This window comes from Daphnia magna, linkage group LG5 (assembly GCF_020631705.1).
Source record: "Daphnia magna isolate NIES linkage group LG5, ASM2063170v1.1, whole genome shotgun sequence".
In the NCBI taxonomy this organism is placed as follows: domain Eukaryota; kingdom Metazoa; phylum Arthropoda; class Branchiopoda; order Diplostraca; family Daphniidae; genus Daphnia; species Daphnia magna.
This window is the reverse complement of record NC_059186.1, coordinates 8369719-8380316: the sequence shown is the minus strand read 5'-3', so window position 1 is coordinate 8380316 and position 10598 is coordinate 8369719. Positions and strand designations below refer to the sequence as shown.

At 38.4% G+C, this 10598-nt stretch overlaps 5 protein-coding genes and 1 non-coding gene across 9 annotated transcripts; 3 read left to right on the top strand and 3 right to left on the bottom strand.

The window, feature by feature from the left end:
• Positions 1 to 864: 864 nt before the first annotated feature.
• Positions 865 to 2584, bottom strand: LOC116923034. Of its 2 annotated transcripts, none has more exons than XM_032929571.2 (5): positions 1832 to 2584; positions 1642 to 1695; positions 1493 to 1572; positions 1362 to 1415; positions 865 to 1304 (listed from the first exon to the last, which is right to left on the bottom strand). In XM_032929571.2, exons 1-5 carry the CDS (start codon positions 1862 to 1864, stop codon positions 1121 to 1123), a joined length of 405 nt encoding a protein of 134 aa, XP_032785462.1. In that variant the 5' UTR covers positions 1865 to 2584; the 3' UTR covers positions 865 to 1120. The 2 variants fall into 2 exon arrangements, with proteins under 2 accessions (XP_032785462.1, XP_032785463.1); XM_032929572.2 differs by having other exon boundaries at positions 865 to 1244.
• On the top strand, positions 2395 to 2535 carry LOC116924099. Its single transcript, XR_004394753.1, has one exon. It is a non-coding gene; the product is annotated as a U4 spliceosomal RNA (small nuclear RNA).
• A 136-nt stretch (positions 2585 to 2720) lies between the features above and the next one.
• Positions 2721 to 4205, bottom strand: LOC116923004 (peroxisomal membrane protein 11C). 2 transcript variants are annotated; one of them, XM_032929522.2, is made up of 6 exons: positions 4067 to 4205; positions 3817 to 3997; positions 3699 to 3745; positions 3435 to 3634; positions 3304 to 3370; positions 2721 to 3239 (listed from the first exon to the last, which is right to left on the bottom strand). In XM_032929522.2, exons 2-6 carry the CDS (start codon positions 3937 to 3939, stop codon positions 2972 to 2974), a joined length of 705 nt encoding a protein of 234 aa, XP_032785413.1. In that variant the 5' UTR covers positions 3940 to 3997; positions 4067 to 4205; the 3' UTR covers positions 2721 to 2971. The 2 variants fall into 2 exon arrangements, with proteins under 2 accessions (XP_032785413.1, XP_032785412.1); XM_032929521.2 differs by having other exon boundaries at positions 3817 to 4109.
• A 263-nt stretch (positions 4206 to 4468) lies between these two features.
• Positions 4469 to 6084, top strand: LOC116923005 (ATP synthase lipid-binding protein, mitochondrial). Of its 2 annotated transcripts, none has more exons than XM_032929525.2 (4): positions 4469 to 4496; positions 4791 to 4928; positions 5160 to 5242; positions 5515 to 6084. In XM_032929525.2, exons 1-4 carry the CDS (start codon positions 4484 to 4486, stop codon positions 5863 to 5865), a joined length of 585 nt encoding a protein of 194 aa, XP_032785416.1. In that variant the 5' UTR covers positions 4469 to 4483; the 3' UTR covers positions 5866 to 6084. The 2 variants fall into 2 exon arrangements, with proteins under 2 accessions (XP_032785416.1, XP_032785417.1); XM_032929526.2 differs by lacking the exon at positions 4469 to 4496 and adding an exon at positions 4676 to 4697.
• Positions 6085 to 6435: 351 nt separating this feature from the next.
• On the top strand, positions 6436 to 8712 carry LOC116923006 (ras-related protein Rab-11A). The gene is made up of 6 exons (XM_032929529.2): positions 6436 to 6732; positions 6928 to 7049; positions 7116 to 7189; positions 7254 to 7380; positions 7609 to 7756; positions 7830 to 8712. The coding sequence occupies exons 1-6, from the start codon at positions 6693 to 6695 to the stop codon at positions 7964 to 7966; spliced, it is 648 nt and encodes a 215-aa protein (XP_032785420.2). The 5' UTR covers positions 6436 to 6692; the 3' UTR covers positions 7967 to 8712.
• Positions 8713 to 9131: 419 nt separating this feature from the next.
• LOC116922942 (thioredoxin domain-containing protein) lies at positions 9132 to 10522 on the bottom strand. The gene is made up of 6 exons (XM_032929430.2): positions 10327 to 10522; positions 10072 to 10260; positions 9870 to 10008; positions 9638 to 9799; positions 9447 to 9572; positions 9132 to 9387 (listed from the first exon to the last, which is right to left on the bottom strand). Exons 1-6 carry the CDS (start codon positions 10466 to 10468, stop codon positions 9216 to 9218), a joined length of 930 nt encoding a protein of 309 aa, XP_032785321.2. The 5' UTR covers positions 10469 to 10522; the 3' UTR covers positions 9132 to 9215.
• Between the last annotated feature and the right edge of the window lie 76 nt (positions 10523 to 10598).

Below are 10598 nucleotides of genomic sequence, written 5' to 3'. Positions count from 1 at the left end.
TTCTAGTAGTTTTTTATTTATTTTTATTTTATTTTAATTATTTTATCTTTCCCTGACCTTCACCGGAATGTCGTGTATATTCAAAACATTTTTGTTTTCCTACTCCGCTCGACTATCTTTAAAATATAAATACATTTTTTTTTAAAACGAGAACACCAGATTAATTGTTGTTGTTGTTGTTTTATTGGATTTCTTTTTATGGCGGCACATGGACGCGTGCCCTTAGCAGAGTGAAAGCGCACACGAGCGTGACTTGCTAATTTATTTATGTTTTTTTTTTTTCCACTTGCGGCTTTCGGCATCTCCCACACCGGAACAAAAACATCCGCGTTCAGAAAACAAGTAAAGCGCGTTGTAGGTCCGTTTCGATGTATACAACATTCGCCTGCATAACTTGAATATCTAAGAAGATCGATTGGCCCTCAAACAACAACAACAACAAAAACAAAAAAAAACAACGCAAATTGTATAAATTCATTTTTTGTTTCTTAACTTGTTCCATCTTTTTTTATTTTTTTCCTTTGTTTTTTTTTTTTTTAGTTAAAAGATCTTGCCGGTGGTGATTTGCTGGTGTGAGTATAAGGAGAAAGTGGGCTTTGACGGATTGAGGGAAATTCTTTTTTTTTTTTCAGTTTCTTTCTATTTGTTTATTCATCTGGAGCGCTTCATCATGTTGGCGAATATCATCAAGTGGAAATACGAAGAAAAAAGAAAAAATGATGAAAAATTGGTTGAGGCATCCAAGTATGGCTGAAACTAAATAGTCGAGAGCGGCAACACACAGCACACAATCACACACACACACACACACACACGAAAATTTTCTCTTTTTCACTACAGCAACGTATACAAAACTATGTAGACTACACATCATCCCAGTGTATTCATTTAAGTCACGACATTGCATTCTGTGAGCCAATGAAATTCCAATCAACATCGAACGCACTTTGATACACAAACAATTGTTTTGAAACCGACTGGGGAAATAGAGGAGGAACGCTCAAGGGCTCAGGATGATAATTGAAGAGGTCGAGGTTATTGATTGTGGCATTTTTTTTTGGTTTGGTTTGGTTTTGTTCTCAGCAGATTTGCGCTCTTTTTCTTGGCGTGCAGGTGCTGATTAGGAGAAAACGGGGAAAGTGGCCAATTGGAGACGCTCGAAGCGTTGATCCAATTCGTCCACCAGCTTGCGTTGATCGGCTTTTTTCTCTCTCAGTTGCTGTCGTTGGTGCAGCATCTTCTCCCTTTTCGTTTGTGACCCCCATGGAGAAATTCCAAAAATCAAAATCAAATAAAAAGTGTTTCTAATTCTTTATGGTTATTCATCAAATTTCTCCGGTATGTATACAAGAATGTCGTACCTCTGGTGAATGTAGTGGTGATAAGCCTTTTGATCGTCGTTAGCCAGCAGTTTGCTGTTGGTTAAAATGAGAGCGATAAGTTCATTAAGTGTATCAATCTCTCCGTATAAAATGACGAACAAACGATTCACCGTAAATTTTCAACGTTGTTGCGGCAGTGGCCAATTTCCGTCAAGAGGCGCAGATTTTCGTCACGTAAGGCTGACAGACGCTGTGCGTAAGTCGGACAAGAAAATATGCAAATTGACGTTGTATACCCAGCTGTGCACAAATCACTTACCTTGGCGAGTCGTGCTTTTTCTGATTGATTTTGCCGCTCTTTCCTCAACAGTTGCTGTTGCGGTTATCCAAAAGTTTCGAGCATATGCAAATGCAGAAATGTTTTAGAATATGGTGACCAAGTTGGAATGAATTGGCAACTTGTTTGTCCAATTAAATGTCAATGTTACAAGTGAACGAGACAAACTTACCAGGAGCTGATAGATTTCCTTCTGATCCGACATGGTCTCGATTTGTATGGCCTCTGATCTATCGATCAAACGGAACTGTCAGCGTAGCATGTACACACAGCTTGTTTTGCCTCTGGTTGACCAAATGATCCGTTTCAATTGAAACAAACTGTTTTTATAGCTACTTGTGTCCATTTCAGCCATTATTATCGAAAAAACAAGCTCGTAGGGATGACTTGGTCGCATAAAAAGATTGGAACTCGGTGGGATTCGAAGCCTCGACTGGCCAAGTTCGAGAGCAGTACACTATTGCCCGCGGCTATGAAGGTGGCCATGTTCCATACTGCCATCGACTAAAGTGTGATTTTTCCAACTAAAAACATCGATTGTATTGCAAAATGGAAAATAATAAAACTTGTATTAAATGAACTTTGTTCCTTGCAATGTTTACTTGCTTACTGTTTCAATGCATGGTTAAGGAAACATATTGCACTATGAAAATATTTGTGTTATCTGACATACGATTCGTATAAGCGGTTTCGTTGCTGGAATGAATAAAACCGGGTTGGATTCTATCTTTCTTTAGCTTTGCGCAGTGGCAATATCGTAACCGATGAGGGTCTCCCGAGGTGCGATTATTGCTAGTTGAAAACTTTAACCAATACCCCGCCTTGATGGTGTGAAACATCACTGTCAACGGCAATTTTTGAAGGTCCCTGAAGGGACGGTAATGAAATGAAAAATAATCTCTTTAAAACTGAAACCATATCTCCCACCACTCAGAACGAAACATCTAATGTTATTATCTTTTTACCCACGTCAGGTGTTAAGCCGTATGAGATTGTTAAGTTCTAAAACTGTTGGACTGTGAAATCGACCCGAGCGCCGCAAGATATATGTACATTACATCTCAAGAATTGAACTAGGTATATTTATTTGATTGCAATTCGTCACCAAGTGATAGAAATTTCCCACAGAGCATATCACAAGAAACAATGTCGTGAAAAACTTGCCTCTCTCCACTAATGTACCGAAGGAAGCTCGAAATTAAATTGCTTAATATCTTCTCAGCGACGGTAGAATGAAGTCTACAACGTCATCGGTTGTCTAATGCTTGTCAACAACAACAAAACAAGGACCCTCAAATCGAAGTGAACAGATTTAAGGCACTAAACGAAGTAATTTGGCAATGGTGATTATGGTGGATAAAATCCCAAGCAAACCAATATGCCTAGGCTTAAGTTTACCTCCCCATAAAAAACCCGGGATGGAATTTACTGCTATACCCATATCTGACAATTGCTGAATAAGTGTCAAAAGTTCTTGGATTATCCCACGACGGAATTTCATGCAATCACTGTCCGAAGGTTTTCCAGAATTTATGGTGTGTCGCCTGTGCTGGACTAACATCGATATGGTTCTCACTGTCCTAAAATTTTAAGTTATGTTTCATATTTGTTGCATTTTTTAATAACTTCTGTGTTCTCTCGTACCTCACAATGGCTAGATACATGGAAGATGCCCAGCAATATGAAACACCTCTCCAGAATGTTTTACTCTCTAGATAGTGTCAACCTTTAATACGGAAATCTTACTGGCATATTGCAAAACTTGTTTTACTTACCAACTGCAAAAACTCCATGATCTCCAGCCCAAGCAATATGCTCCAGTGGGTAGTAGCATGTATTGATGATATTTGATAACAAATTCGAGATTCGGATGATCTGGTCTTTTTCATTAGAACCAATCCCATAACTAAGTGTACGATTGAGCATTGGAAGATCATCAAAAAGCCTGTTAATTGTCCTACTGTTGCTTATCTGCCTATAATAAAGTTAGGTAGTTTTTAGTCAGTCTATTTCACGGTAGATAATGCTAGTCAGTTCACCTGCCTACTGTGCTCATCTTCTTGGCCAGTGGGGTGTCTCTGGTCCCCTATAGTAAAAATCCAGTGGCGAGAAGAGATTATTGACAGAGTAAAATATATAAAAATAAAAAAGAATTACAGGTAAATCAGAAATAAGAGTGCAGATATATCCAGTTATCCTCAGGATTTTATCCCTTCCTGAATGGATATCTAAAAGCTCGCACCATTTCCGCAAGGCAATTTGTAAAGACAAATTATCCATTATGTTGGCGAATGGCAAACTAAATTTTTTCAGACGTAGTGCACAGTCATGAAGAAGCCTGTTGTATCCGATGAATTTTTGATCAAGGTTGCTTTCAATCTGTGTGTATTGTTATTTATCATGTTACCAAAGGTTAAAGATTCTTGACTGATTGTGGTTTATGTGTATTTACTTATAAATACGACATCCAGCAGAGTCATCTAGTCGGCATTTTGAAAACTATCCGGGGAATCTCAGGTGAAATGATTGCTTTTGTTCAACGGTGCAAGTTCTTTTTTTTTCTTAACTGCATAATTTCTTTTTTTTTTATCGTGAAAAACGTAATAAATTTTTTTTTAAATTAAAATTTGCGCGAATAATTTTTTTAAACGATAGCATCGTATGTTGGGCTGCGCCATGTCCAGGAAAGAAGGAAAAAAGCAGTCTGACTTTTCAAGAATCAAGATTCAAGACCACATGAGATTTTGTGAACCGTTCAACGTTGCGCCTTCAGTTTGGACACACCTTGAGCTTTTCCATCCAGATCTCGTGACTTGGCTACTGGATGGATTTTCAACGTAGAACGAAAAACAGATCATGATTCTAATCTAAAATTATATTTTGGGTGATCTCTCGATAACTGTAGTTTTGGTGAACACCGCAAGTAAATTTTTAATAATATACTGTCGATATGAAGAAGAATTCAGTAACCACAAAAATTAAATATTAATCGTTGCGCTTTGCTTGACAAAGAAATTTTTTGGGTAGCAGCATGGAAGGTTTTACATTCGTTAAAAATCTAATAACTTGTCTATGGGTTCGCAAAGTATGCACTTTTATTAACCAATGGTTATTTTCGTCTTTCGGCATAGTTCCAAAGAACCAATCCCTGATCCGGCAACGTCGCCGAACGTCACTTCCCTTTCTCTACCTCCTGTCCTCCTCTACCCGTTATACTAAGCCATTTTACTTGAGCCAGAGAGACTCTAGCACACAGGACTCCAACACCGGTGAGTGAAGAGTTGTTCAATATTATCTGCTCTCATCTACCTTAATTTGAATTTCGTTGCTGAAATTTCACCTTTTCTGGTATCATCGATTCGGTTTCTTCTCGAATTTGACGAGAAATGTGGACTTTTATGTCGAATTGCTAGATTGAAATTTCAACTTCGTAAATTTACTGTCCGCCATAACCGGCAGAGAACTAAAATGGCGGATTTCTCCTATTTATTCCGTTATAGGTTTTCTTTGTCCACACGCAGCCGATCCAAGACTTAACAAAATGTACTGTGCCAGAATTGTCGCTCCCGTTGCCCGTGCCGCTGTAAGTACTTTTTTCCTTCCATCTATTTACCAAACGTTTGTAACGAAAATGTGAACACTGAAATAGTGGTAAAGTCAAATTAACAGCTAAATACTGCAAGAAGTAGGTAGTTGTTTGAAGAAGTTTGGTTACTGATTGCATTTTAGGTTTTAAAGGGCATTAGGCACAGTGACCTTAAAAACTTGAAGAATCAGCTGATTTCTTAATTCATACTATCAACCAAGGACTGCACAAGTTATTTCATTCTAACCTAAATCTTATTGTGTTTACAGTTGGCCCCACGATCACAGATGTACCTGCGACCAGTCAGCAGTGCTCTGATGGCCAAGCCATCAGAACAGACCTTGGTTTCGGCTGCCCCCGTCCGTGCCATCCAGACATCAGCTGTGTCCAGAGACATTGACTCTGCCGCCAAGTTCATTGGTGCTGGAGCTGCCACAGTCGGAGTAGCTGGTTCAGGTGCCGGTATTGGAAGCATCTTCGGATCGCTCATCATCGGTTATGCCCGCAACCCATCCTTGAAGCAACAGCTCTTCTCCTACGCCATTCTGGGTTTCGCCCTGTCCGAGGCTATGGGACTTTTCTGTCTCATGATGGCTTTCCTCCTTCTCTTCGCTTTCTAAATAAAACAAGAGCCAAGTCACAACCTTGTTCACTCTTCTCCCCTCAAAGATGTTAGTAAATTTCCATTTGTCATAGTGCATATCCCAGTCTGTAGTAATATCGGGAATTTTACGAGAAACATCAGTAACCATCAAGGGGCTGTGTGTGGGATATGTACAACTTTCAACGATGTAAAACCCGAGATGCTGTAGATTGGTGAATACATGAAAAAAACGAGATTATTATAAACAATTGTGTAGTTTTTTTATTAACAGAATGATGGCATATAAGGTTGCTAGTTGCCGATGTACTATTAACATAGTGGCATAAACTACGAACTACTTCGTTTCGTAGTATGTGATACTGTCAAAGAGAATAATAATTGAAACAATTCAAGTGTGACCGAACATATTAATGTAACGTAAGACTTAAATATAAGAGTTCAGTCAGCTTCAACTATGAGCTGTGTTTCTTAATTCAAACGAATAACTAAATAAGGAATAACAAAGTTAAAACAAAAGAAGTTCTAAAAATCTGGCACCACTGACGCCATTTTGTGGATATCAATTATTTTAATATACGCAAAATTCTTGAGCATAAGAAAGTGGCATAACAATTCTTATCCGTATGCATCAAAAACATCTTTTTGAATAAAAATTTTTGGCATGATCTAAAACGTTTAGCCATTTTCGTTTTAGACTTTTCCCCCCTTTATAGTTAACTATCTACTGTCTGGGGTTGTGTTGAAAAAAATTCCCATAGGGGGTGTCGGTAGACAGTCGTTGTCAAGTTGTCCACCAGTGTAGGTGCTTTGTAATTTTCATTCCTGCTCTTCTTTCAGACAACTATGGGCACCAGAGACGATGAATACGACTATCTCTTTAAAGGTAATTTAGTTCTTTATTGAAAAATCTGAAATGTGGGCTATACAGTGACATCAGGCTAGTGCTAAAACTAATATTAGTTAAGTCTTACGAATTCCCTGTCAACGCCACAAAAAACAAGGCGTATTAATCAGCTGTTCTGAAGTTGGGTAATCTCACATTTCCTGTAACTTAACCGTTTTTTGTCAAATTTTGTAGTCGTGTTGATTGGCGACTCGGGAGTCGGCAAAAGTAACCTGCTCTCTAGGTTTACTAGAAATGAATTTAATTTGGAATCCAAGTCTACCATAGGAGTGGAGTTTGCTACTAGGAGCATACAGGTTGATTTAACATATTACTAATGTGGTAGAAGGAAAGCATATTATTCCTTTGTTTTCTCTTTATAGGTTGATGGAAAGACAATTAAAGCTCAGATTTGGGATACAGCTGGACAGGAACGTTACCGAGCCATTACATCAGCGTAAGATTTGATTCTGTCTCAATCAGTTGCTTTTGTATCTAATTGTTCATATTTTATTTATTAGCTACTATCGTGGAGCTGTTGGTGCCCTTTTAGTTTATGATATTGCCAAACATTTGACATATGAGAATGTGGAAAGGTGGCTGAAGGAACTTCGTGATCATGCAGACCAAAATATTGTCATTATGCTGGTAAAAAAATTTCTTTCTTATCAAAAACACTTACCATACTACATGATTCAATTGTATGGTTGCAATCAAGTGAGATATCAGTCTGCAATATCTCCTCATTTCACTGATAAGAGTGAGTCACTGTGTCTGCTCCTCCATGTAACCACTGGTTGGGTTAAGATTTGATGGACGATGTAATTCTATATTTATTTCATTACATTAATTTTTTTTATAATAATTATTTTTAAGGTTGGAAACAAGTCCGATTTGCGGCACTTGCGTTCTGTTCCTACTGATGAAGCGAGAGCTTTCGCCGAGCGTCATAGCCTGTCGTTCATCGAAACATCGGCTTTGGATTGCACCAACGTAGAGACAGCCTTTCACAACATACTGACTGGTTAGTAATGTCAATATGGCCGCCTCGTTTCCCAATTGAATAGTGTAGCAATACGTAACCGTGTCATATTTAGAGATCTACCGCATCGTGTCTCAACGGCCGATGCATGACAGCCCAGATGAAGACTCTCCTCCAGGCAACTCCGGTCCTATTCAAATTTCGCCCACCGAACCCAATTCAGGAAGCAAATCCAATTGCTGCAAAGCGTAAAAGATACTAAAGAGACGACAATAACAAAACAAAACGACATTACGATTGAATAAACAACACATCGTTAGCCTATACCTTTTTTCCTCTTCAGAAAAAAAAGGAAAAAAAAAACAAAACAAAAAAGGGAAAAGAAATCGTTTCTGTATGGCGTTATTGCAGTTGAGGAACTTCTGAAAAGCAAGGGGAATTCATGTTCTCTAATGTGTCCATATAAAAGCAAAAACAAATAAAATTCACTATCGACGGTATGTTGCGTGTGTGATCTTGTTATTCGGGACTTTTTTCCGTCGCCGTTTCTCTTTGACTTTCCTTGTTTTGATGGGCCTTCCTGTGGCTACTTAAAATGAAGACGTCTCGTTTTCAAAACAATTTTTCCTTTCTCAATTCCTAAATATATCTCTTTTTTGCTGAAATTGTATGCTCCTCCCGTCTTAGAAATAAAGTAAACCATCTCCCGCCATCAATTCCAATGCTAGTTTAATTCCTTTCTTTTTACATTTCTGGTGTAAATGTGGGAGTTGGCGAACGATTTTGTGGGTTGCAGTGCCTGTCTTTTTTTAATCAACAGGAATCGAATTGAAAAAAAGAAATTGTCGTTGGTGTAAGAACGCCGGACTTTGTTTTGTCTCCTTTTCCCGCTTAATGACTGTCATTTCAATTAATGGTTGTCTATTCCGTTTTCTGCTTTAGCACCATCCTGGATGCAATAATGATAAACTGGAAATAAACAGCGATGTACCCATCCACGAAGGGAAAATAGAAGCATTGATTCCTACACCATTCATCCTCCCCTTTTTTCTGTCACCTTCCATTGCTCTATAATATACGCAAGAATCCGAAGAAAATGATTAAAAGATGCACTTGAAAAATACACTTGAGAAATATAATCTTCCGTTTCAAAATTAAGTCAACTTCAGATGAGAGAAATTGAATAAACAATCCAGTCGTTTCCAAGATCTGCCGTGTTGGCTGGCTTTCAACGCATCGTGCTAATCATCAATCCATTACTGGTTTTGCGACTTGTCTATTGGACCACTAACTCCAATAAAGCGTGTAGTGATATACTGGCGTTCCCAGTCGAGTTAAACTCGAGATCACGCGGTATGCGTGACATACAGCAATTTTCGGGTACTGCCACTCTAATAGATAATTGGAAGGCAAAAGCGAAGTTTGGAAATTGTGTATTCCAAAGAGCATCTTTCACGTAGTTCCAGTCTGTGCCGGAAATATCGTATTTTATTAATTGCTTTTAATTAGATTTTTTTACACTTTTTTTCGTTTTCGTTGGTTTCTCGGGCTTTCGACTTTTCCAGGCGTTGAAACCGACAGCCATCAGAATGAGTATGAAAGCGATACCCGCTGCTGGTAATAGCAAGGGGTTTTCTTTCAGCATGAATACAGCTCGATCGACCAATTCATCACTAAATCATAATTTAGTTTAAATATTAAAATTCGAATTAAATAGAACAATAATATTTACAATGGTGTCTTTGGAGAAGGTACATTCTTGGATGGGACATTTTTGTACCAGCCAAGAGCAAAATCTTGAAAAGCTTTACTATCAAGCTTAGGGAGATCATAGTTGAATATCTTTCCTTGGCGAAAACTGCATGCAAAAACAAATCATTTAGTTCTGTTCAACACTGAGGATAAAAAACTGTTTCAGCTTACAAGAGAAACGCGGGTACTTGGTCCACGCCGAAGCGACTTCCTGTTGAGATCCCATCATCCTTTATGTTAACTTTGGCCAAATTAATCCTTCCTTTGAGCTGGGAGGCAATATATTCCCATTTGGCTAGGAACTTCATACAGGGCTCAGAGTCATCTCGATAACTTACACAAGAAGACTATATAAATTTTTAGATCTAAAGTTAAGATCCCACCCTCACAAAATGTTACTTACAACATGACAAACCAGTCCCCAGTTGTTGCTCCAGAGGCTGCTTGAGTCAAATGTTCAAAAGAGTCATCATTCAAATGACTTACAGCAGCTTCTTTATTTTGAACAAATGTTTCCAGCATTATCTCATCATTCAATGGGCCTGAAAGTATAGAAAACTAGTAATGTTCATGGAACAAGAAAACCTTAATATCAAATTTTATACCATCATAAAGAAGAGGAACACCATGTCTAAAATAAACAACAAGTGGTTTTCCCACTTCTTTCCCTGCAGTGAAGTTGGACACAAGTGGGCTGGATACTGCCTTTACTACCCAGGCGTTTAATGCATCGACTAGATCTTCACGTATCGATGAAAGTTGTCCTTCCAATTCATCGCAGCCCTGGCAAGTTTCTAAAGTAGTTCATATAAATGAAAGAAATGGATGTCATCAACATTTTTGAACACCGAAAAACCTACCCTCACGAAACAAAACGATAACAAACTTTTCATTGGCGATCAGTTTCTCTAAATCTGTATCATTGACTTGTTCGAGATTTCCCAAAACAGTGATGACGAATGACGAAAGAAAGACAAAAAGAAATAAACGACTCGTCAACATTCTTGGAACTACGGTCAAATCGTGTGATTCGACACCGGAGAAAAACACATCATTCGTGATGCACCCACCACCTAGCGGAGAATAATTTCAGCTGTTCTAAGGAGCAAGGTAACCGGCTGCAATTTCCATG